The 26,889-nt window shown below is 44.4% G+C and overlaps 1 protein-coding gene and 1 long non-coding RNA gene across 8 annotated transcripts in view; both read left to right on the top strand.

Annotated features, from left to right (window-relative positions):
- Nucleotides 1-4,676, top strand: part of LOC310700018 — a 75,418-nt gene extending 70,742 nt beyond the window's left edge. The window contains exon 10 of the long non-coding RNA XR_014522359.1: nt 3,599-4,676. This is a non-coding gene — a long non-coding RNA (uncharacterized lncRNA). The remainder of the gene's footprint in view (nt 1-3,598) is intronic.
- Nucleotides 4,677-4,726: 50 nt separating this feature from the next.
- SEMA3F (semaphorin 3F) overlaps nt 4,727-26,889 on the top strand; it is a 124,964-nt gene continuing 102,801 nt past the window's right edge. The window contains exons 1-2 of one of the 7 annotated variants that reach the window (XM_083488691.1): nt 4,727-5,364; nt 15,694-15,853. In XM_083488691.1, coding sequence (XP_083344817.1) covers nt 15,742-15,853 — 112 coding nt within the window. In that variant the 5' untranslated portion in view covers nt 4,727-5,364; nt 15,694-15,741. Of the gene's footprint in view, nt 5,365-5,409; nt 5,531-6,072; nt 6,570-7,488; nt 7,510-7,546; nt 7,852-15,693; nt 15,854-26,889 lie in introns of those variants that run through there. The other 6 variants (XM_083488697.1, XM_083488693.1, XM_083488694.1 and 3 more) reach the window with 6 other exon arrangements.

Here is a 26,889-nt window from a genome sequence, read left to right on the forward strand (position 1 = left end):
CGAGAACACGGACATTTTGGATCTGGAAGGTTTCAATAATGCTTTTGGTTGGCATGCATATCTTTGGTATGATAAGGTTAACAGTGCCTTTAAAAATCACATTGTCAGAAAAGCATTGATTAATGTTTGGATAAGATATAAAGATCTATTGGAAAACAAAACCCCTAGATGGGTGTCACCAGTGGAGGCTAAAGCAGTGAAGAAACTCAATATGGAGGTCGGATGGCCGAAGTATTGGGAAATCTTAGAACAGGATGGAGATAAGTTCAAACTACAAAGTCAGGAGAAATTGAAGCATAAAGTAGAAAATTGGTTCCAATATCGTCAAATAATGGAATTTTTTAAACAGGACAGGAAAGTCGGTTTCCAGGTGGAAAAATCAAAATTAGAAACCGAACTGTTAGAACCCAATACTAAGAATTTATCTAGAATGTACAATTTGTTGTTGAAATGGAACACACAGGATGAAACAGTTAAATCGGCTATGATTAAGTGGGCTCAGGATGTTGGACATAACATTATGTCAGCTGACTGGGAATGGTTATGGAACACCGGTATAAAATTTACGGCATGTAATGCCTTAAAGGAAAACATTATGAAAATGGTATACAGGTGGTATATGACCCCAGTCAAGCTGGCAAAAATCTATCATTTGCCCGATAACAAATGTTGGAAGTGTAAAGAGACTGAAGGTACCTTTTATCACCTTTGGTGGACATGCCCGAAGATTAAGGCCTTCTGGGAAACGATCTATAATGAAATGAAAAAGGTACTTAAATGTACCTTTCCTAAAAAACCAGAGGCCTTTCTCTTGGGCATTGTCGGCCAATTGGTGACAAAGAAAGATAGAGCTTTTTTCATGTATGCCACAACAGCAGCAAGAATACTCATTGCAAAGTATTGGAAGACACAAGATTTACCCACTTTGGAAGAATGGCAGATGAAAGTGATGGACTATATGACATTGGCCGAGATGACAGGCAGAATCCGTGATCAGGGAAAAGAGACGGTGGAAGAAGAATGGAGAAAATTTAAAAGCTACCTTAAGGACTACTATAAACTTAATGAATGCTAAAATGTCGTGGTTTTTCAGAGACAAAGGGGTACAGGGATATAAGGTTAGACTATAAAAGAGGACTAAGATGATTGAGATTGGAAAGTAACAATTGGGAGTTGCTAGTTGAACTATGGACATTGGGATGCAGAGAGGGGTGGTATGGGGAAGTCCAAGAAAAGAGGTTTATGAAAATATGTTTGAAACTATACGTGTATGTTTGTCATTTTTAGTGTTTGTTTGTTTTTCTTAAAAATTTGTAAAACCAATAAAAATCTTTAAAAAAAAAAAAAAAACAAATGGAGGGGAAGGATTTCAGGGGGTTGAAGCCAACAAGAAGTTCTTGAAGAAAGAACAATTCTGTTGGTGGGGCCAAATCATAAAGAAGAATACAGCTGGAAAGCATTAGGTCTCTTCCTGCATTCTTTCTTCTACAAATTGTACGGTGGACTCTAGCCCATGGAAGCTTATGCTGTAATAACATGTGTCAGCCTTTAAGGTGCAGCAAAGGTTTTTGTTGGTTTTGCAACAACGACTAGCATGGCTACCCCTCTGGAAATTGTTACAACTAAGACTGAAATGTACAATTAATATACATGCCTAATAATTTTTAAAAAACTAAAAGGTGAGCCCAGTTAATCCTAAAATTTACTGACAGGTGGCCAGCTTACCTCTGTTTAAAAACCTCCATTCAAGCAGAGTCCACAACCTTCGAAGGTAGCCAGTTCCACTGTCAAACAGCTCTTACAGTCAGAAAGTTTTTCCTGATGTTTAGTTGGAATCTCCTTTCTTGGAATTTGAATCCATTGGTTCAGGTCCTGCCCTCTGGAGCAGCAGAAAGCAAGCTCACTGCATCCTCCATGTGACAGCCCTTTAGATTTTTGAAGATATTTGAAAACCCGACTGACGTTCCAATTCAGCAATAACCTGTGGGTTTACCTTGGGGAAAGTAGCAGGACAAAAGAAAAACCTCTCAGGCCCGTGCCTAGCAATCATTTGACAAACAAAAGTGTAGAGAAGAGCCCTCATTCTTCTCTTTTCTAGGGTAAACTCACCTAACTTCTTCAACCATTCTTCATAAGGCTAGGTTTCCAGACCAATTAATTGATTGATCAGTTAAAAGTCAGGTGTTTCATAAACTAGACTTTCTTTGATCAGCTGACCATCCTGCAAAAAATAAATAGTGCTATGGGAGTGTGAGAGTTTGGGGGTTTGGAGTCGTCTGATGAGCATTAGCTAACTCACACACAGCATACCCAAAGTGAAAAAGACCTGTACTGCCAGTCGCACATTGTTGTCTACATGGTTTATCATCATTTGTGCAAGTCAGGGGTGATAATCAAATTTTGAAGTGGCCCAGTATTTGTTTTCTGTAACTGTTGTGAGGTTGCAATGTCAGTCACTTAACCTTTTAAATCTACTGCTTTTTATTAAATCTACTGCTTGTGTAGAAAATCACAAGTATTCTGATTTGCACACATTTTTAAACAAATCCTACCATGCTGATTCCATTAGGTACGGGGTCAGTTTCCTAAAAATATTGAGACCACCTAGCCAAACAACTTAGCCAAGTTCTCCATCTGGTCACAGCACTAGAGGCTTACTTTATGAAGATCTGAAACGGCTTTTGACTGCAGTGAGAAGTGATAGTATTCCTCCTGATTATAAACATAAGTTACCTGAGACGTTTTTGATTCAGGGATGCATCCCAATTGCTTTGAAAGCAATAAGGATACTATATTTTAAGGGGTTTTTTTTTTTGGTGGCGTGATGTTCCAGCTGCTTAACAGAGCCCAAAACAGAGCAGCTGCTAAAAGTTACTCCGGCTTTTGCTTTCCCCGTGTGCAACAGAAGAAGATACCTTGTGCCAAAGATGCATTCATGAATTATACATAAATGTGAAAGACACAAGGGATTGCGGGGGGGGGGGGCTAGGTGGAGGCGGCAGAGGAATTATGCATCCTTCCTTGCTTAGCCTTAGGCCAGAACCTGTCATTTGGATTTCAGTGCAGAACTTTTGGCTGGTCAATCATTGTATGTCCTTAGAGTGATGAATGTCAGGTTTCCTGACTCTCATAGCTATGCCCAACCTCATCAAAACTTGCTCACTCTTAGGGGCATTCACATATTCTCCCCCCCCCCCCCGCATAGAAGTAATCTCTCCAGCGTAGGGGGGATGCGTATGCTGGCACTTCTAAATGGAATGCAAGTATCTGTTTTGCCAGGAGCGCACAGGTCAGAAAGCCAACATGTGCAGTGTGCAGATTACCTCTGTGTAGGGGGAAAAATGTAAATTGCTAAACAGCCTTCAGTATGTGCACAAAGCAATAAGCATATACCTATACATTTGTAAATCATTCTATTGAATATTTTTCCGCCTTTTTAAAGGGCACAACAACCCCCTCACTCACTAGGATATACAGCCAGACCTGGGAAAGAAGAATCTCCTTTCGGTGAAGCCAGACCTTATTGAGCTTTATATACTTTAAATACGTAAAACTCCACCCTCCATACAAACATGTTTCCCACTGTTTTGACTCAAAGGTGGAGCAAACCTTAACTGAGGATGGGGTATTGATCTAGGCTTGAACCTGCTCACACTCCCATCTGATGCAGAACAGCGTGTTAGGGGGTCGCTACTTGAAATGGGGTCCCTCTGCAGCATTTCTACACTTTCTGCATCTTAACCTCAGCCCCGCTGTCCCCCCCGACCCCAATACTTCCCTCCACCCACAGACCTAAGAGGTAGGTCTTCCGCCTAATCCCATCCACCAAAGGGTTAACCTGGTTTGCCTAAGCTGCTGAAACGACTAAGGCGCTGGGATGGGAAGACGTGGGGCGGGGTGGGGGAGAGAGATAACACTCTCTCCCGCTGTCAGTTACGCCCGAGTTTTCTTTGTTGCAGGATATTTGTTGAAGGATCTGTCTGGTTAGATTTTGCAACATTACAAAGCAAGGCCCCTCTCCACCTCTCCACCTCTCCCCACCCCACCCCGCTCGCTCCCCACCATTCAATTCACCCTCACCCCGATCTTCTTTCTTCTCTTGCTTTTTCTATCTTTTCCCTCTCCTTCTCTCACTCTAACCCCCCACCCTACCCTTCTGTCTCTCGCCCCCATCAGCCCTCCACCCCCGGGATGCGAGACACTCCCTTGCAATCCACCGAATAACTCAGTCAGAGAGAGAGAGAGACAAAGGAGTCGGTTTATTTATTTATTTGTCTTTCCCATTCCTCCCCCCCCCCCCGCGCCTGTTTCGTCTGCCTCTCTCTGGGTTTTTTAAGTGTGGGGAGGGGGGGAGAGGGGAATCCCCGTCCACAAAAGCACAGAGTTAGGTGGCAAGAGGTGTATGTATACACGAATTTGGGGGGTGCGTGATCAGTCTTGTTTCGGATAAGGCTCTCCCCCCCCCCCCAATTCTCTTGATGGAATAGGGAAGCCGCGGGGGGGACTTGCTGAAACTCAGCCTTAGCCGGAGGGAGGAGAGAAAGTCAACAGTCGCGCGAGCCGGACTCGCCTGATACCCGGAGAGAGCGCAGGAATCCCGCGGCTCGCTCGCTCCCTCGCCCGCCTCTGCCTTGCCAAGCCCAGCCGAGCGGGGCAGCAAGGCTGGGGGGGGTGGAGGAGGGAGGCAGGGAGGGGAGGGGCAGCACAGGTGGAAAAAGAGGAGGCGGTGGGGAGGAGAGAACGGCGGCGGGTCCGGCCCCCACTTCCCTGCCCGGGGAGGTGGGGACGGGGAGGCGGGGCTATGCAAATAGAAGGCGGTAGAAGCCAATTGACTGAATAGGGTCTGGGTGCTCAATGTGAGAGGAGCGGATTTCGAGCGTGTGTGTGTGTGGAGGGGGAGGGTGGTGGTTTATTTTCTTTATTTTTCTTTTTGCGGGCAGGAGGCCACTTTCATTATTATTATTTCTTTTTCTTTCTTCCCTCCTCCTTCTGCCTCCTGCTCTCCGGGCCTGCAATGAGAACTTAAGGACCGAGTGAGTGCAGACGCGGGGCGGGCGGGCGGGCACACAGCCGCGCATTTACGCTCGGAACAAGCGGCGAGAGGCGCCGCGAAAAGTCGAGCCCGCTGCGCTCCGCGGGTGCGAAGGAAGTCCCATCCGGCTTGCCTGCTGCCTCTGGAAACCGGTTTGGGTCGAGCGTCTCTATGGATTGGCGGAGAAATCCACTCGAGTCCTGAATTCCAAGTCCAGGATTCCGGAAGGTGCTGCCGACCACATTGGAGGAGCGGCGGCGGCCGCCCGCTTACTTTGACCAAAGAGAGAGAGAGAGAGGGATGGCGGTGGGACGCCGCTACCAGGACAGCTGGTGAGAAAATGCCTCTTTGGTGTCAATAGATAGGGTTTTCGCTCCTTCCCATTCCCCCCCCCTTTTTTTACTCTGGATCTGGGACCAAGTGCTCGGGTCCTACTGGCGAGCAGCGACGTGACCTTTCTGGGGAACCGTCTAAACTGCTCTGCCTACATCCCAAAAGGTACGTCCGTGTGCGCAACGCGAGCTCATTCCCCCCTCCCCGTTTGTCCACGCGCCTCCGAATTAATGGAGAGAGTGAGTTCGGTTCTGTCAATGGAGCTGCCAACCTCCTCTGGGTCTCTGCTATAAGCAAAGGTGTCACGTCGCCCCGTCTATGGAAGGGATCGAGCCGAGATGGACGGGTGGAGAGAAGCTCGGTTTGCCCCACGGGGCGGCGGGCGCAGGTTCCACTTTCCATGCCGTTGCTGCGCTGCTCTGCTTCCTCCCTGTTGATGGGAGCGTAGCAGGAGTGCCAACTTGGCCCCACGACCGCGGTGCCCGGGGCCGGGAGTGCTATGCAGCGTGCAAAATTTGTGGGTGCCAGGCCCCTTCATGGGGAATTTTATGGGTGCTCAGGGCCCCAGGGAGTTGGTACCTATGGAGCGTAGAAGGCGGTGATATTGTGTGTACAGTTAGAAGGGGGGGGGGCGGAGGCTAATGATCAAAGCTGACGGAGGTGGGGAGCTGTTGGAAGCAGCAAACTTTCAGCGGCTCCTTCACACTCGCTGCATCCGGAAAGTGACAGCGGCCGGCCGGTCCAATCCTTTTTTCCATCACTGTGATGGGAAAGTTGAGCAGAAAAGTGTTGGTGGGGGCAGGGAGTGGGAAAATGGAAAACCCTGCCCGCTTTTATGCGGGTGAAATTATCTTTCGCCAGGGAGAAATGCCCACCCCCTTGCACAAAAGCCCCCGTTATAACAACCCTGTTGTCTGCGGGGAGCGAGGTCTCCAAGGTGCTCCCGACTTCGCGACTCGCCGAAGCAGGCGCGAGTCTCTTTCCAGAGAGCGCTTCTGCTGCTGCCTTCGCGTCTGCTCTCGGCCTGGCAGCCCTCGAGGACGGGTCGGCAGCCGGGCAGGTTTAAAGGCCCGGAGCCGAGAGCAAGTACAGGGAGACGCCTGAAGAGGAAGCGACGCCAACCTCTTCCAGAGCAGATATGGGAGCCGACTGTCTTCACGGGACCCCTCTCTTTGCCTTCCACAAAGCGCTTGAAGCCTGCTTGGTATGTTTGCGCGTGTTTAAAAACGACTTGCGTGCAAGCCAGCCGGCTGGATCTTAAGCTTCAAAGTTCAGCCGTTTTGGTATAAAAATGTTACAAAACTGGTTGAAATTGTAGTGGTGGTTAGTGAATCGAGCGTTAATTCTGGGTCCACCGCCTTAGCCGGGGGCCGGATCCCTAGGCGTGCTCAAAGTTGCCACTGCCTTCGTTGTTGTCCCAGGGCAGGATTAACGCGGCGCTCCAGCACAGTCGTCCGGCTGGCGCCTGTTGGGATGGGTGCAGAAGAAGGGAGGAGAGACTTGGGTGGTTTTCACGTGTGACGCGCACAGTTACCTGGGAGTAAGACACACGCGGAACCCCCCGCCCCCAGGTTTTACTTAAGAGTAACCCCGCAGGGTCGGGCTGCATAAACGCGCCATTGAGTCCCGCCCCCAGCCTAACTCGCTGCTTTTTATTTGTGTGCTCCGTGGGAATACTGTTCGTGTGGGACAGAAACGGCAGGTGAGAAATGAAGGCTGGGGCGAGGCTTTTTATGCTGACCCAGCGCGCTTCGCAGACCGATTTCAGCCTCGCGTGTGAACATGCGGTGAAAAGTCTTTTGTTTTGCTTAGTGTACCACAGGGCTGGAGAGGTTAGCAGGGCATAAACTTGAGGGAGGAAACGTTTTCCTTGGCTCCAGACTGAGAGAGGAAAAGTCGGCTCCTCAGCCGCGCCAGCGGTCTGCGAGCCAAGGTCTCTCTCTCTCGCTCCCTCGTCCCAGCACGGACTGCTGAGGTGAAAGCTCGCGCGCGCGCTTCGCTCCCGGGCCCGCCTTTATTTCTCCTTCTCCCCTCCCGCCGCGTGGTGGTTTCTTTTTCTCTCCTCCCGGTGCACCAGAAGCTCCGCTAGGAGGGCGGTAGGCGTGGCCCTGAGTCTCGCGCCGCTCTTGCCAACTCTCCCTGAGGTAAAAACGCTGGGCGAAGACTGGAAGGCGGCCGCCGTCGAGGTTGTTTGGTGGGCCGGCCGGCCTGCCCCTCCTTCCTTCCCTCGCTCACTCGCTCGGCCCTCTCTTCTGCCAGCCTCGCGTCCGCCTCAGCGTCGCTCGGCTTCTTCTTGTGCCCGCGTAAAGCGCGCAACTGGCGGGCAATTAATTAATGAGCTCGAGGCCCTCGCGTTCCTAGGGAGCCAAGGTACACACGCTCCGCTCTTCATTTTTGGGGGGCCGATGACTTCCCGCGGCTTCAAGCGCCCGCGCCTTCGCCGGGCCAGCAAGTGCGAGAAGAGGAGCGCTTTTCACAAGTCGCGAGTGAGTCTCGGGCCTCTCGCGCTTGGCACGCGATAGTATCTCGTGTGGAAGATGTGTGCGGGTGGGGGGTGGTGGCGGCTTTTGTATTGCGAATGAGCATTCTGGGCAAGCGTAGGCTTTATATATCCACCTTTCAGGACCGACTAGAGCAGAGTTGCTTTCCGAAGCTTTACTTGTGGAAAGCGGGACTGCCCACCCAGCTTAGCAGTTTTTAGGCTATCTGTTGATTGATGAATTGATTAAATGGGCATAATTTACATATGGTGAAAAACAGCTCTGAAGCAAAAAGAAAAAAAAAGCTTACGTTCTTTGTGTTTAGCTGATGAATATGCCCTAGGAGGCACTATCACGAAAGAGGCATCCTCTCCTGCGTGTGAGAAGAGTGGAAGTATCTCTTTTAAAGATGGTGTTTGCCAGGTGTCACAAAAGCAATACATAGTCCGTTGCTGGATAACCAAGGGTACCTTTCTGGTCAAAAGGTATATATTGGTTGATCCAGCCAATCAAATCAATTAAACAGTATAGCTCTAATCAAATAAGGAAACTTGAGAAACCAGGCAGGTGTCTGCTTTCTGGCTCTGCCCTTGTCATGAGCAGCCTCACTTCTCGCTGCGGTTTGGGTAGAAGACAAATAAGACTTAAGTGGAGGGCAGGGGTTGTTGTTATGTGTGTGTATTTTGCATTTCCTTGGGTCTGCAATCCAAAACCTACAAAAGCGAGAACATGCAATTGAAAAAAATTGGTTCTCTTATGCTTTCAGTCTTGCACAAACAACATTCAGGGTATTTTCACTTGGGAGGCTTAAATTGGTGCGCTCTTAAATTGCTCTATTATAATGCAAATGTAAAACCTGCATCAGTTTGACTATACTGTCAATTTCTCTCACACAGTAGATCCTATGTTAACAACATTCACATCTGGCAAAAATAAGGAAAGAAATGCTTGAGCAAATTTTTTAGTGTCACGTGTCAGAATGTGAACTTAAAGGAAGTACTTTTCTGCACAATGTACAGTTAACCTGTGGAACTTATTGTGATACAGCACTTGGAGGGGCAGCCATTTGAATAAATCAGTCTCCAAGGAAAGATTAGTCAGATAGAAGATGCAAGGACCAGAAACAGCTACAAGCCAAGATGGTCATGGAGTATACTTTGCTTCCCAGTACATAACTTAGAAACAAACACTAAATGATAGGCCATCCTATAATGCTATTGTTTTTTATGCGTACATCCTAAAAGCATTTGAATTATGTCAGAGAAAATATATTGAGTTATACTGATAAGTGGAGTTTGCAACAAAGTGTTGCAGTGTGGAGTGCTCCTTTTCAGCCAGTCTTACATTCCAGGATACTCCATCCACCTTGCTTGTCTCTCTTCCCTCCCCCTTCAATATTCGTTCAACATTTTGTGTTCATTCAGCATGCTCAGTCCTCACTAGACTGTTTTGAGTTACCCCTTTATGATTTTTCCTCCCCAAAGGGTTTTTGTACTTCTGCAAACATTGAGGTTCCCCTGAGTCTGCTGCTACCTCCCTCTTGTGGTAGGTGGTGCTATTTTGTCTATGAAAGGATTTGCAGTTGGAGAATGTACTAAACTTACAGAATTCGTTTTTGCGCTAGCTTTTTTAATTACACATGTCTTCAGGAATAGAGATGTACAAATGGCATTGTATTGTCAAATTTGCAGATCAGCCAAGGGTATCTTGCTGACCAGTAACTTTGAGAAGTGAGGGTCCCTCAGAATACTATTAATCATATGGCTGTAATCATGCAATTTGATATTATTTTGTCCTGCATTTCAAAGTGTGTGTGAGGTCTTTTTGTAGAGCAGTACAGGCACAGCAAACAAATGTACTTTTCTATATACTATAACATTCACAGACTAGTTTATAAGATTTTGATTTTTATATAGCCAGATATATCAGCAAGTATTTTAACCCCTATTAATTGTGAATCTCTTTTTATTGTTCTCTTAAAAACAAAACTAAAAACATGTATTACCTAGGTGGCCTTGCTCCCAAAAGAACACATTTCTGCTACTTTATTTATGATGAGCTTGGCAATGTAAGAAAATACTACATGCATATGTAAGCAGGTAGGAATGTGTGTCTGACTTTAAACTAGTGGACTATTCACACATTTTTACTATTTCCTTGTACAGTTGAGAATAATTTAACATTAGGTGAGAAAAATACCGTTAATGTAGGCAAAAAGAGACAAGAAAGAGAATTTTGCTCCCTTTTCCACTCCCAACTAGTCCTCAATTTACGGTAATCCAGCAGCATATCCCCATTCTTAATAAACTCATGGTAGGCAAAGACGTCTGGTTCCCCAGTTAAAGCAGGGATAGGAAACCTTCAGCCCTTCAGATGTTGTGAGACTGTGACCAGTCATGTTGGCTGGGACTAATGGGAATTGGAATCCAACAACAACTAAAGGGCCACAGGTTCCTCATCCCTGTCTTAAAATGATCTCAATTAACAAGGCTAGGAAAGACCCCTTCTGAGAACTTGGAGAGCTGCTGTCAGTCAGAATAGAGAATACTGGGTTAAATGGACTGATTGACTGATTCAGTATGAAACAAGTCTGCGTGCTTTATAATCAGCAATTTAAGAATAGGTGTCTAATAGACCCTCTTTTGTGTCTACTACAATTGTTAGAATTCTCATAATTATACATGAATTTGGTAAGGGAAAGTGAACATGAAAAAGAGGAAGTACTTAGATTGCTGCGCCTTGTGAATACCAACCCAACAATGGGCTAGAAGGAATAAAACATTCCAAGAGGATTCTGCCTGTCTCCATATAGTCCAGGGCAGGCATAGGCAAACTCAGCCCTCCAGATGTTTTGGGACTACAACTCCCATCATCCCTAGCTAACAGGACCAGTGGTCAGGGATGATGGGAGTTGTAGTCCCAAAAACATCTGGAGGACCAAGTTTGCCTATGCCTGGGTCCAGGGAGACACAGAAATTGGGCTATGGTGCCACAGAGGGGATCAGAGAGTCGCAGCTTAGTGTAGTTTGGTAAAGTTATTAGCCCTGTGCCCTGACAAGCACATATGGAAGCTTTTGCTGGCATCATTCTCCAGTTGTGTGCATGCACACATTAGTCATGGAGTTATTAATAATTTCTCTTGTATTCCTGATTTTTTTCTTCTTCTTTCTGCCTTTCTCCAAACATTTCCTGTTCTTTAAGTTCCTTTCTCAGGAGACTCAGATGCATGCACTGACATTTATAAACTGAAACTGATCAGAGACCCCTCTCTTCCTGAACAGATGCACTAGGAGCCAGCAGAAGGGGTCCCCAATCTTCCTTTCCTTCCATTATGATCTCGGCTCAGAAGTGGCTGGAATAATCTCTTGTTTATTTATGGCGACTGAAAAGTGGCTGAGCTTCATATGCAAAAGGACCGCTGGTCTCCAAGCATGACACACTGTCTTTTCCCTAAGTCCGCACAGTGACACATTCCATCAGGAGACAGACTGACACTTCAGAGCCAGGGAACACTTCTCAAGAACAGTACAGTATTTTCCTGATCGCTTTGATTTTCTCTCCCAGCTTTCTGTTTCTCCTTTCTGCTTTCTTTTTCTTACATTCTCCCGCTCCCTCCCCCCTTCTCTGCTCTTTTCCTTTGTTTGCCATCTCACTCACTCTCAGTGGCACGCACAGCACCATCCAAATGCAATATTGGTATTTGCCAGAACTATTTCCCAAGGCCGGAGGGGGTTTGATTTAAATGCAGCTGATTGTAGCTTTTATTTCACAGGGTAATTTGGATTTTAGACATTCTGGTTCCAAAAAGAACTGATGTGTGCGCTGAGTGAAGAATCTCCAAAAGGGGAAGTGTGAATGTGTGTGGAAAGACAGGCAAATAATACAAATATTTACCTAGTGCAAAGGAAATTGCTATGATATATTGCCCCTGGGGAAATTTTAACTCCTGCAATTGTGGTGCATTGCCCACAGCCGAAGAAAGCTGTGTTCTCCTGGGGGCCTATCAATTACCCTAAACGTCCATAGAGCCAGTCTGGATTTGTTTGACTGATTCCAAGGATTTTCCTGTGAAATCCCTGAAGTTTGTTTCTGTCATTAACTACCACTTCCCTGCATCTCACCAGCGAACCAGAGGGGGCAGTGTTGGTAGCAATTATGCCCCCACCTTCCCTGACCCCCCCCTCAAGCATTCATCAATTTGGAGCACACTGGGAAGTGCTTCCATAGGGAGCCATTTGGTCGGTTTTCCTTTCCCTAGTTGTGGTATGTGTATGTACATTTTACTGCAAATTGTTCTTAAGAATTTCTTAAGAAACTGGCTGAAGTGCTAATAATGTGTATGCAGTACATTAGGTTTGAGGTTTTCAGTTACCTTGATTGCAAGCGAGAAACTCTAAATATTTAAAGGGGTTTTGCCTGCTCACATGTACACACATTGTTTGAATAATTTTAGCATGCTTTATAACTGCATCCATATGTACTCTTAGTACAATAGAAACAGAACAAGAGAAGGAGACCTTTGATGCATGCCTCTTGCCGTCATATTCCTGATGTGGTAGGGCAATAAGGACTCAAATCCTTGTGATCCATTCAAATGAGCATTTTAAGAGCTGGGAAAGGACAGGTTCCTTCTTACTGAACAAGAATAAAGGGATTTTTTTGGGGGGGTCCAGTACCACTCCAAGGGCTGTGGTTGAATGCCACATACTGAATCCAAGGGATCTTGCAAACTTCCCAGGTTCAGCTGCTCAGAAAAACAAAACGTTACCTACTGTCTGGGTGGAGGGGAAGAAGATCCAAATTTAAAAATATATGAAAAGTCCCCCTGGATCAGATCAAAGGCCCATCTATTTTTGAATGCAACAAGGAACTCTCCATTTGAGATTCTCAGTAGCTGGTAATCAGAGACAAACTACTTCCAGAACTGGAGGTAGAATATAACCATGCCTAGTAGTCATTTGAACTCTTGCCTGTGATAACACTATGCAGTTGCCCAAAAGAGATGGTAGAGCCAACAGATATTTGTTGCAACGACTGGAAGCACATTCTGAGTGGTCCATTCATGAGTACTAACCCATGTGCATGTAGGGATGCCCTTCAACTACAGTACACCACCAAGAGAGCATGGACTAGACCTTATCATCATAGTCACTATGGCATAGTGTGTTGGAGCTTTTGCACTCAATATTACAGTATTTCTTTTGTTCTATTCTGCTTGTTAGCCTTTTCCACCTGTTCCATCTCTGTAGACTGCCAACTCCTGCGATTTGCCCTATATTTATTCAGCTCCCCAACACAATAAGTCTTCCAGCTGGATGCCTCTCAATGACATTAAAAATATATATATCTTGTATTAAAATTAATGGGAGCTTTTAACATTGACTTCTGGGGAAAGTAGTTTGCACCAAAAGCCTGCAGTTCTACTGATGAAACAGTTCTTCTGATTGCCAATCTAGGGCTCTATGTATTTTGTCCACTGTAACAAACAGTGAACTAATTCTTGTGAAGTGTTAATTTACTCTGAATATAGTTAAGTATGCTAAAACGGTGCATGAATGGTTTGCAGTTGTCCTAGAGCAGGGGTCAGCAAACTTTTTCAGCAGGGGGCCGGTCCACTGTCCCTCAGACCTTGTGGGGGGCCCGACTATATTTTGAAAAAACAACAACAAACGATTTCCTATGCCCCACAAATAACCCAGAGATGCATTTTAAATAAAAGCACACATTCTACTCATGTAAAAACACGCTAATTCCCGGACCGTCCGTAGGCCGGATTTAGAAGGCGTTTGGGCCGGATCTAGCCCCCGGGCCTTAGTTTACCTACCCATGCCCTAGAGGAACTGCTTTTGTAAGCATAAAGCAACTGAAAGTGCAGAAAGTAGACAAATCAAAACTGTTCAGTTGCTGTATCGTGTGACGGAATAGACATTATCCAGTGGTATAAAAGACAGTTCCTCCAGAGAAACAGAGGGCCAGGAAGCTACCTTTGGTTCATATGCAGAGGGACTCAGCAAAGGTGCATTGTGTATTAGAAAGTGGTATGTGTATTTTGGGGGCGGGGTGTCAGCTGAAGTGGAGAAAGCTGTATGTAACTTACACTTTGTGATGAATAAAGGTAATATTGCAAATTCCGCATACACTGTCCCATCTGATTTCTGGCTAGCCAGTTTCACGGGGCCCCTGGCACTCTATTTAGGGAAGTCTGTCAAATCTTTTCCAGCTCAGAGGCACAGTGGAACCCAGCTGGTGGTACACACAAACTTTTTTTTTTTTAATTCTACTATTAAGAAAAATGCATTTTGTCTTTGTGTGTGTGTTTTATATAATTAAGTCCAGATTTCTCCTGACTAGAAAGTGGAGAATGTACCATACAAGTCCTCTTCCCCCCTGGTTCACTGCATTTCTGTGCTCAGCAGGAGGGTACAGAGGTAGTACATCATAAAGACTGCAGCCCCATCCTCCTCTCTTTCTCTCTGTGGGGAAGGGGCACTCTTGTGGGGGTGGAGAAGCCCCCAGTGGGTGGGCTGCTGGCTCTGACTGCCATAGGATAGGCCTGTAAGGACTCTTTTCATTCCTGAGAGGAGACGACTTGATTACTGCCCCTCAATCAAACCTTGTTTACTTTACCAAATGAGAGCAGCATGTGAGCTTGTTAATTGTAGTTGGGCTCATACGGTCTGGTATTCATTCTTTCTGGAGACTGCTCCAGCCACACTGTGAAAAGCTGATGTTCTGGTGGTAAAGACAATGACCCTGGTTAAGAGTTCAGTCAGTGAAAAGGCACACACGGTCAAAGTGTGCATAAGAGTACCGCAACTAACCCAAAAAGCTTACATTAATCTTACTTAAATCATAAATACTGATAATGTTATTGATGGATTCTTTGTGTTATGTAATTAATTAATATCTATGCATTCAAATACAGAAAATTGTAACAAATGCCTCTGGGAACTTGCACACTAACTAGCAGTGTCTGGACTCCCCCCCCCCTTCAGTTAAGAGAGGAGGTGGTCAGAAGAGGAAGGGAGAATTTTCCATTCCAAATATGTATCAGTTCTTTACGGCATGTGCTGCAGTTGTTGTTTTCTTTCTTTATCTGTTACCTTGAAGACAAAAAATATTTATCAAAGGCTAAGAATGGTTCAGGGCTAGAGGCTCAATGAAACCTAAAATGAAAAGTTCACAAAACACACAGAGAGGCAAAGTTAATCCAAATAATTATGTAGAAGATGCTCTGAAGTGTGACATGTGCCAGAGTACCCTCAATATAGGGGAGTGTATAAGGCTAGCTAAAACCATAATGTTAAAGGAATGCAGAACAAGAAAGTTGAAGCTCAGGTTCCTGTGTGCTCCAGGAACCCCCAAAGATTAGCTCTTAGTCATAGGGCGGGGCTGAGTCTCTCACTATTTTCTCTCACAATGAGTAATATAACTTGACATAGGTAATCACAGCCATAGTTTTGCGTTTTGGATCTAGTATAGCCATCTTGCACTATATAATGGGTATGGAGGAGGCACAATATATTATGAGCCCATTTTGATTGGGCCATACAGTATTCACTGCTGCAACAGTATTCTTCTCCCCACTCCAAAATTAGATGTTCTCTCACCTAATCTTAATTTCAGAATTGCAATTAGGTTGATTGACAAAGACTGTGCACTGGGGAAATGGGCTAGCCTTCTGAAGGACAGACTGGTGAATTGTTAAACCTGCAAGTTTCTCCTCCCAAGGGTGGAGTTGAGCAGAATAATAGAAAGACTTTTGACCAGAGAATTTTAGTTCAGTTCCTGTCTCATAACCTGTTCTGGGAAATAATGTTTCTGTCTTCACTTTCCCATCTCTTATAGATTCCCTAAGAATTCTGCCTGGATTTTGGATTCACACCTCTTCCCACTATGCCCCTCGTTGGCTTTTTGCTTTGGGCAACCTTACTAATTGTAGGCTGGTGGCCATCCTACTCCAAGGATTACCTCTTTGCTACTCCAAGAGTGCAGCTCACATTCAAAGGTAAGGCACTATGTTAAATCAGTGTTATAGCATAGTTGTGGTCTTCCTTGTGTTATGTTTTCTGGCAATTAATGGCTTGATAAAAGCTCTGCATCCAGAATGCGTCTCTTGAGTGCACCAAGATCCAGACCTGGAGGTTCTGTTTTAATTTCAGGTTCGCTAGAGTGGCCACACTATCTTTCCAAGAATGCTATTTCCAGCAGCAGATTTTCTTGGGATCCTAGCCACGATAATGAGCAACACTTTTTTCTGGAATAGGTTCTGAGAAGCCCCTGGGCTAGCAGCCTACATCAATCACACATGTAGTGCATTGCACTTCAGTGTCTCTCTCCATCTGGAGATAACTGGCCTTGCAGCTTGTGGAGTTTCCTTAGATTTTTTTAGAGTCAAGCACCATAGCTGGCAGTACAGACAGCAGATTGACAGCTCAGTGAACCCAAGCTGCTATGTGTGCTGAGAAGTTGGCAGTAAGTCACATATGAGCTTCCTAGGAAGGGACTGCAGTGCTGCATGTGGATCTTCCATGCCGAGGAGGAGACAGGTGTTGGGATGACTGTCTGTAAATCTTCAGGGCTAGTTGGCATGCAGCAATGATCGCCTGTGAAGGATACTGCATTGAATTAATTAATTGACCTCACAGGGAGGAGGATGCCTCTTATGAATCTGATCTACATTAGCCTTTTTGTCCTCGTACTGCTTCTGCTTGCATGCTCAATGAAGAACAACACATGAGCCAACTTGTAGTAAAACCTTTTCATCCTGTGATTTTTTTCAGACTACTTTATGATGACTTTTTAACTTAATGCATTTTTCTTTTACTGAGAATTTCCAAGTGAACTAACTGGGTGCTGCTATTATGGTTGTCCGTGAGAGTGGCTTAAATCTTGCAGAACTGGATTGGCACCTCCTTCTCCCACCTTCTTCTCCCATCCTATGTTTAACCTCTGGTGGGTAGGGACAAATCTGTTTATGCTACTGATTTGTTCGAATTCTGTCTTTCAAATATAAGTGGTTAGAAAATAGTGTTCTCTCTGTGCTGTATCACTTAATTGATGCTGGTTGCAGGGCTGAAGTGCTCACCTTGCTGGGGATAGCACTGGTAAGGGGGGAATTAGGCAGAGCCCATTAAAGGGAAGAGAAGAAAGAGGGAGTTGACAGGGAATGTTATGAACTGCAGGAGGTGGAGGACCAGCGGTGGGAAAGGAGATGTGGTGGTGCATGTGATGGAGACCTTGTAAGTCTCAGATAGCTGGCTGCCTTTGTTTCTACACTTGGCTTGGCAACGCCGACTTGTCCCCATGCCTTTTGTCACCATCACAGAGTTTTCTGGCAATTAATGTTTTGTTAAAAGTTCTGTATCTGGAATGTGTCTTGGAGAGTACCAAGATCCAGACCTGGGGGTTATGTTTTAGTTTTAAGTCAATAGAGAAGCTCTCCGACTTACCATACTCACAAAAACCTTAAAAGATAGCAGAAAAGATCTCTAATAGGCAAAGCAAATTCTGTGTGCACATGACTGTCGTCTTGCGTGAGTGTGTCTACTTCCTGTGCGCTTGCAGCTAATTATAGTGATGTGATATAAAAGACAATACACTACACGTGACTTAAGATACCTGAACTTTTCATTGTACTTTCAAGTTGCATGTAGCATGAAATTGCATTATAAACAAGGGGAATACAGCACTGTATTTCATACAGTGTGCAAAATACAAAGTGCTGCCTCAAAAATGAAAGAGTATGACTCTGGTCAGGGTAGCATCTATAGGTAACTATCCACTAAAAGCAAAGGAAGCCTGTAGCTTAGGTACAAATTTCCTGCAAATGTTTCTTCCTTTTCCATAATCAGGGGAAATGAATCAATGTGTATCTCAGGGCTGGTGTATTTATAGATTGCAACTTCTTCTTGCCAGGATATGACATGAAGGCCTCTATTTTCATACTGTGCTGCTCCTTTACTCTTCAGATTTCTGCAGCATGAAATTGCATGTGTTAGGCACATGACAAAATGTGAGAGATTTGCAGATCAAGGAGAGGTGATCAGGGAATGTGATGAATAGTGTGTGTTTAAAAGTTTGCTTTTTAAGATCTGTCAATAAATGTTTTTTTACATTGTCATTTTAATGACAAAAATATCATTTGTGTCTAGCTTTGAGTATTTATTACAGGTTGTGTGGAGCCCACAGTAGCTCATCACCAGTAAGTCTGAACCTTGTGCTTAACATGTTTGCACATTTTAAGAGCCATCATCTTTTGAATATTTATTGATGTGAGTTATGAGGTGATAGGCGGACACTTACCCTGCAACTGTTTGACTATTTTTGTGTTTTCAATGTTTTTGTAAGTAGGCTTCTGTTACATTCACATACTGTACTGGCAGGATTTGGGGACTGGCAGTGGCAGGAGGAGATTGGTAATAGTGGTGATGGGAGCACAGATTTGGTAACAGTGGTGATAGGAGCACAGACGTGCTATTAGATTCAATAGGAAACATCCTCTGGCCTCTATGAGCTGTAATTGCAGCTAATCTGCAGGATGTTTGACAGTCACATTGGCCCTGCAAGCACAGGGATGCATGAAAGTGATTGCTAAGTATGTCTAGAACACTTCACCTGCGTCTCTTATACTTCTCTCTAGCAGATAAATCAACAGAAATAACCGTACCACTCATATCTGCAATATAGGGGATACTGATACTGATATATCTTTACAGGGTAGCTGTTAGGATTACACCTTGATAGGACACTTGAGGCTCTCTGAACACTTGACATTGATGTTCAGATCTTATTATTTTTCTAAGCAAGCATTTATTTAGGAATTTACAGTGCTGAATTACGAATGCAAACGACTTGTTCTGCACTCACTGTATGAAGGGTAGCCAAAGTTAAAAGGAAGAACTGTGTGCTCTAATAGTTTCATGGAAGAACTTTTGGTAGGTGCAGTTTGTCATGCAGGGGTGAATCATCTTGTGACACCCTGTCCTCTTTTACTCCTGTTCCTTTGAATTATTTTTTAGCGGTAACAAATAGATTAATTGATTTTGGAGGCAATTTAGACTAGTTGATATGCCACTGGGTTGAGATATGCTTGACCTCAGGTACGAAATCAGTTATGTTGACTCAATGTGATACTTGAGACTCATACAGATATTATAATATCCTCTTCCTAGCTCTTCTGTATTTTGGTGTACTTCATTCTGTAAAGCTTCTTAACCACATTCAGTAAACTGTCAGGGGAAGTCTAGCCCAGCTCTGCCCCTGTTATAGTAAGGGTTGTTGTGGCAGCAGTTGGAGTTAATTATCCAGTATTGATTCTGCACAACTTCTGTGATGCACCAAACTGAACATAGGCCACAGACCATGTGTGGGGACCTACCTATGGCTTGACAAACCTCTTCTTTTTGCTTTTGCTGCCCGCCTGGGACTGAAAAATGTAAGGTCAAGAACATGGAAGGTCATAATATTTGGCTATGTTGAGTTTTTTAAGTAACAAGTCTGGTTTAGCCTCTCTCCTCCAGCACCATGCATTTTTTACTTCGAGCTCTGGATTGGCTAGAACTGCACTCCTGAGTGCCCTTCTCTTTTACAAGCAAGAACTTTGGAATATGAACAGAGAACAAGCAGTAGACAGAAATATAATCTATCCCACCTTTATGTTTTAATGGTATAAGTACTCATTTGAGTTCCTCCTTTGGGCCTATTGAAAGATTTCTGTATCTTAGAAATTGGGGGTGGGGGTTTCAAATGAATCACTTTGATAATGTCTTTGAGCCTTTTTATAAGAGGATTTGGTTTCCTGTTACTCTACAATAAAAAAAGCTGGGAAAGTTCTACCTTTGCCAGTAAGGTTTCTCCCCCCGCCCCCGCCCAGCCCCATATCACTTGACTCTGGGGTCCTGAAGCTTTGACAAAAGCAGAAATAATAATGAATCATGGGACTTGGCAATGAAACGGAAGGCAGCTTGGAAACGAATTGAATGGTGAAGGTATTGAAAGGGATGGAAGAACTTACCTGGAGTTTGCTGACAGTTATGCACATAAACATGGAAACAATGCTTCCTGATTCGTAAAACCAAGGAAATTAAATCAAATCTTTCTCAGTAAGCAGGTAACTGCTTCCCACAATTCCAGATAAGACTACCTGCAATTCCTCCTACTGAAGAGATCATTCTCCCCTGCATTCAGCACTTCTATCCACTGCACAGTATGTGTTTCCAAGGAATCGCTTCCTCCTTTCACTGAATTCTTGTTCCAGCCACGCTGTCCTCCTTTGCCCAGGGCTTAATGCCCTTAACATGTTTGCAGATTTGTTCTCTAGAATTTGTTCTCGGTTGCATTAGTTGTAATCAGGTATACAATCTGATGTGCACATAATTATGTGTATAGGAGTTGGCAGTTGCATGCCTCAGTGTTCAACAGCATAGTCAAAAGTAAGGAGGGGCTGAGTACATATTGGTGCTATCACAGCATGAGATGTATTATGAATGCCCCTCACTGGAAGTTGACTTTCCACAAGTAAAATTAAAATTAAGCCATTGCTTATTGCAATAATCTTACATTTTCACTCTCTCTCTTCTTTATGAAGTCCATTGACCTGTATTTGGAGCTGATCTGCCAGCAGCTAGAGTATTTGCATTATGGAACAGCATCTGAAAAAGTCTGATCTTCTAGCACTTAGGTGGTTATGATTCATGGGCTGGCATTCATCTCATTTTTAATTCTGTTTACTGAAAGCTACATATATTAATGCTTTTTTTGCAAATCTGTGCATGATTTAGAAAGTCAGTTTTAAATGGATAGTTCTTCATGATTCTCTCTGAGCAGCTTGTGAAAACATTTTTATATTGGAAAAAAGTTTTAGACTGACTTTGTTGTGAAATACTGTGTAGGTTTTGCACTGTTGGTCTGCTGTTGCTGTTTTGGATGAAACTGATATTTTAACTTATTGTTGGTTTTTTAAATGTTAAATTCAATTATTTTAGATGATGTTTGTTGTCTGAAGTATATTTGGAAGAAAGAAAGCAACTGTTACGCATTAATAATAAATGCATATATTTACCTATATTTGTTAGCTCTTAGATTACACGGTCTATCAAGTTTTCTCTATAAATCTAAAAGGAGTAGAATAGATCCTTTTTAATAAGCAAGGCAAAAATTAGACTTTTTTAAAATTCAGAACACTGTAAATATATGATAGGTGGTAAAACCATGTAGGGTGTTAGCAGAGGGGTAGTACCTCTGGTGGGGGACACTTCATGCTTCTTCTGGGGCAGTTTGTCCATCTTTGATCTCCATTCTGCACTTAGTTCTCACATGTGGCTCCTAGAAGCTGTCAGCATGTGACAGCAGCCACACCCCGGGAATGGCTTCAATTGCCCAGCTAAACCAGGTGAGGAGAGCCAATGGGTCTCAAACCCTCAGTGAGTTTGGGTCTTCCCCTGCATACAATGACAGGCACCAGTGGATTGAGTGAGTGAGAACAATAGTGGGTCTAATGGTTAAGAAGGCAGTTTGTGCACATGCTGTAAAAGGAAGTGGGGGCAGGCAGGGCTCATCAACCTGGGTTAGATGGAAAAACCTGAGTTTTTCATCTAGGAGAAGGAAAACTCTGATCTCAAACCTCTGCACTCTTGCGGGATATCTTTGGGACAAGAAAAGGCTCAGGAGTGAACCCTACACAAATTTGGAGTGGAGGCCCTAAGACTATTGGATGGTCCTTTGTATGCTGCCTCCTAGCAACTCCTGCAGCCAAGCTGGTGCCAAGCATATTGCTCTGCTTTCCTTTGGACCACATCAGCGAGGTCTTGCCGTCTGGGTAGCCTAGAACCTCCATACACACTGCCCAGGCTTGCATCCCAGGGAGGATACTTTGGGGCTGCTAATGCAGGTTTGACTTCACCCCTAAAGGAGCACTCAATTGTCTCTTGAGACAAATGGATGACAATGGATAAAACCATGTGGGTTAGCAACTTCTAGAGGAAATATCAAATCACCTGACTGTGTTGTACCCTGTGGGCAGTTACTTGGGTGGTCTCCCCCCCCCCCTTTTGACGACGGGGACAAGATTTTCCCACAGGTGGAGCTTCTAGGCAATGTCCAAACAGTAGTCGTTGCCTGGTTGTTGCCTGGTGGTAGTGACTGGGGGCTACTTAAAGGGCAAGATGCTGGCAAAACACCAACAAGCCTCTGCAGCCCATCACTGACGTTTCTCTTTTTATTCTGCAATGCATTTCTTTCCCTTGAACCCCTATTTCAGTTATTCCCAGTTAATGAGAATTAACCTCTAGCCTTGCCTAAAAGCCAGCTGGGAAACCAGAGCTGTAAACTGAGCTGTCTTTAATTAGGTTTTTTCCCTGAGTCGATAATTTGTATGTCTTTATGTGCCTCTCTTTCTAGTGAGGTGGTGGGTGAATAGAAAGGGTGGGGGTGGGGAAGAGCACAGCTAGGAAAGTGGGAAACATGAGGAGGAAGAGTTAATCAATGTGGGCTGTTAACATGGCCCAGGCCACCAACTCTGCCAATAAACTGCAGCCAGGGCTTAGAGAAAGGTGAGAGATTTAATGCGCCTGACACCTCCTCCCACTTGGCCCACATTCTACTTGGCAGATTAAACAGCAGGAACAGACCATAATTCTATATTTGAGCAGGAAGGAAAGAGGTTGGGGACAGGCGTGTAAGGTTCCAGACTGAGGATTCATGCATGATTTTTTACTGCAGGGGCATACAGAAAGAATGCTCTAGCATCACATTTAAAAACAGATAAACCCATATGCCCAGGGGCATTGAAGCCTCAGAGAAAAGTGTCATGGCTCATGTACACTGTTTATATGTCGTTGCAGATTATGAGCTTCTGTGTGGAGGGCATGTGTGGGGTAGAGCCATTCACTTATATAGGCTTTTCTATAGGGCATTCATGTGAGGGTAAACATTCTTTTTCAAGGCTGCATATAAACTGTTTCATTCTAGCACTAAGTTGTGTTCCGACCACCACTCCTCTTAGTCCTTGGAGGTTAAAAGAAAATAGCACTGATGGATTTTATTAAGTAGGGAGTGGAGGAGCAGGCGGCTGGAATGTCCCTGAAGACGTTAGGAAGCCAGCAATGATGGACTTCTATTGCTTTTGGCTTTGGAATTCTTCAAAGGAGCAGCACTAATTTATCCATCTTCAAGAAGTAGCAGCAGTAACTTTCTTACCTTAGGTTCCAGATAGTGATATAGTGGAGCAGGAGAGGACAGGGACAAAGCACCCCCCACTTATTTCATAGTAAAGGAAAAGGGACCCTTGACCGTTAACTCCAGTCGCGGATGACTCTGGGGTTGCGGCGCTTGTCTCGCTTTACTGGCCAAGGGAGCCGGCTTTTCTCCACAGACAGCTTCTGGGTCATGTGGCCAGCATGACTAAGCTGCTTCTGGCAAACCAGAGCAGCACATGGAAACACCGTTTACCTTCCCGCTGGAGCGGTACCTATTTATCTACTTGCACTTTGACGTGCTTTTGAACTGCTAGGTTGGCAGGAGCAGGGACCGAGCAATGGGAGCTCACTCCATCGTGCACTACACCTCTTCTAGATATAGAATGACCAATTGGATGATTCAGTCTTTCAGTTTTCAGATGTATCTGCATATAATGCAACAAGGCAAATTCTATGTTCCCTTACCCAGAGTTAACAGTTTGATGACAGAGCAGACTGCATTGCCTCTGGTGTGGCAGTGCTGCCAGCAGAGAAGTTCACATGGATCACCAGCTGGGTAGTGTTGCTTAGTCTCTGCATATAGACAGTAAGACAATGCAGTACCCAGAGAGCCATGAACAGCTTCCCCATTCACTTCCTGCTGCAGCCAGTTCAAAGCCCATTGTTCTGCTTGTATCAGTGTTTATGTTCACATTCAGTGGGAACACCCAGACCACTGTTGCTGAATAATAATTAGAACCCCTCATCTGCTGCTCTCTTTAGCAGTTCTGTATTGGCCTCATCACATGGAAATGGCACCATGATCTTGGCATACATCATTATACCATTTTTGGAAAATACAATTTTCTCTGGTTCAGAGAGTTCATTCCATTCCAAGAGCATCAAGAATCACCACCCCTGCAAGTGCTACAAGATTTATCAAAATTGTGTGTGTTGTCAATGCGGATAAGTCTGTAGGCTTTGCAGGAGGGCAAAGTCTTGCCTTTCTTCCTTAGTGATAGAACTCCAGTTGTCATTGTGATGTTCTGGAACAATGGCTTTGCTATGGGTATCATTCATTTCTCAGTCTTTGACTAGCCTATTCTCCTTCTCCATGAACAGCAGGTGTTTTTGGTTAACCCCTGTGCTTGGACCTTATGTTCGCATTGTGTAGCACTGATATTTGTGGGAGTTTTTCCAAGTTAGGAGAGCAAAACTAAGCCATGATGGGTTTGTAGTTCTCCATTTAGCATTCTGCTCTGCTCCTCTCTACTCCACTCCTTACCCTCAGTGCTAACAGTTAGGAACATGTTCCCAGGAGGGAAATGAGCAGTGATGGAAAATGAAAGCAGCATCCTGAATCCTCTATTTGCTGTCAATCCTTGTTTCCCAAGGAAGGATGAGGTGGGGAAGAAGATCTATTTATATAACCTGGACATTTGCTGGTGACTTCCCACATACAGGCATATATCTTTTTCAGTATTCTTCTCAGGAAAAAACAGGGTGGCTATTCTTAACAAAGTTATTAAAAATCTTCTTATGTATGAGCATCATGTTACTTTGTTTATTTGGCAGGTTGGGACTGACAACCCCATATTTACAGATAAGCATGATATCTATGGGTGGTATGCTTGTTAGGAGTGTGCATGTTTGAATCTAATTTCTGTTCTTGGCTTGAATGAAATTAAGCATAGTAAAAAACAAGAATATAGCCTGTATTCTGTGAACCACTGATTTCAGAGCTGGACTGGAAAAACCACTAATTTACGTCTATATCTACAATGTAACTCCAGCACAAAGTCTGAATGTATACTGTGTGGGGCTAGGAGAGCCAGCACACATGGAGGACAGGGAGTGACTTCTGATATGCTTTCTTTCAGCATGTCCTCAAAGCAAAAGAACATTCTGGACAGTTGTGCAGCTTCTTTACCATTTCTCAAGTGTTTACAGGGCTGTGACTTCTGACTTATTAGAAAATACTTACGACTAGTATTATTTCACTGCTGCTGTTCGAACACCTGTCACTTTTATGGCTGGGCATAGGAGACCAAAGATGTGAAAGCTTGACCACATGCTGTCATGTATACTGTATGTGTTTTATAGGAAGGCAGAATATAAATAGTAGAATAACCTCACTTTGTGCATTTAGAAGGTCCTGGGTTCAATTTTTAACCATCTCCACCTAAAAAGATCTCTGGTGGAAGGCCTAGAGAAGATTATGCAATAGTAGGTTGGATGGACAATGATAATATAAGACAACTTCATATCACAGCTGTCTGTACCTCCATGACAATACACCTGGGATTATGCTAGGTTTTTTTTGCTCCAGTGCAGTCCTGATGACTTTTAAAGCAAAGTTTCCACTTACTGATAAGTAGAGTTCATTGACGCTTCTAGTCAGGAGGACATGCATATAACCTATATGTGTGGAGTGATTACTGCCCTTATTTATTCTTGTTGCCACATTAGAAGCAGGGAATGCGACCACTAGTGATAATAATCTTAAAAACAAGTAATGAAGCAGCAGCTAAATTTTAAAGTGCTGAAAGAGGTAAATGACAACAGCTGTAGGATTGAGCTGTTAACATTAAGTTGGAATTTGTTTCACTGTTCAAATTATTCTGTGCCACAGTGTGTCCGCTAGAAGAAAATGCATAAAAATGTGACCATGGCCGAAGCAATCCATAGAAGGGGTAGAACAGTTAGCCCCAGGGACCTGGAAAAAGGAGATGGAACCTTTCACCTCAAGGTCAACAGAGCAAGGCAGTCATTACCAGCAGGGAGGTTTAGGTCCTGATCAGAGCAAGTTGGTGGTCTTAAATTAACCTGGCTCCTAATGTGTCACAATCTCTTTGTGTGTCTCTGCTGTCTTTCTCTGGGGTGTCCCAGAAAAGATTATGCAAATTGAAATGATGGTGCAATGCCATTCAGACGGAAAGATGGAAGATACGAAAGCTGCAACTGACCATGCTGTACTTGTATTGTGGTTAACTGCCTGGGGCTTTTAAAACTCTAGGGCTGCCTGATGAAATCTTAATGTCAAAATGTATTTGACATGTGGTCCATCCCATCCCTAGTAATTTATGGAGGAATATAATAAATACATGTGTGGTGAGAAACCAAAGATGATGATGATGATGATATTTATTTATAGTCTACCTTTTTCCCAGACCAGGACTCAAGGCAGTGTACAGATAAAATAGAAACAGCTAAAAACAGAAAAAGCAATAACTTAAAAGCAATTAAACACTAACAGATGTGAGATACAGATAATTACAATAAAAATAGTGCCAGCCCTTTCCTTAGAAACAATCAGTTCCCCCAAACTGGATGGAGCAGGAATGTCTTCACCTGTGATAGAAGGAGAAGGAGGAAGCCAGTCTACCTTCTCTAGGAAGGGAGTGCCAAAGTCTGGGAGCAGGCACTGAGAGGGCTGTCTTCCATGTCCCCAGCACGCGTGCCTTTGGCAGTGGCAAGACTGAGAGAAGGGCCTCCCTCAAAGATTTCAGAGCCCAGGCAGTTTCATATGAGGGAAATAGGTCTTTTAGATACGTTGGACCGAAGTCATGTAGGTCAAAACTAGCACTTTGAATTGTGCCTGGAAACAGAACGGTAGCCAGTGCAGCTGTTGTAAAAAGACTCCTATGCTCCCTATAACCAGCCCTGATATGGCCCTGATAGGGACAGTTGCATCCAATTGTCCTCTCTTATGGAAGAATGTTTGGTCTAGCCTAGACTTTTGTGAACAGAAGGGCAGGGAAGATTATATTCATTAATCTTTTTTTCCTGCAGACCCCTGAGGTACCTCCCATACTATTCCAGAGAGTTCCCCAATCCTCTGGAGCAGATTTGGGTTGTGGTATGGGGA

Source organism: Podarcis liolepis (genome assembly GCF_965112155.1).
Source record: "Podarcis liolepis genome assembly, chromosome: 2".
NCBI classification, from domain to species: domain Eukaryota; kingdom Metazoa; phylum Chordata; class Lepidosauria; order Squamata; family Lacertidae; genus Podarcis; species Podarcis liolepis.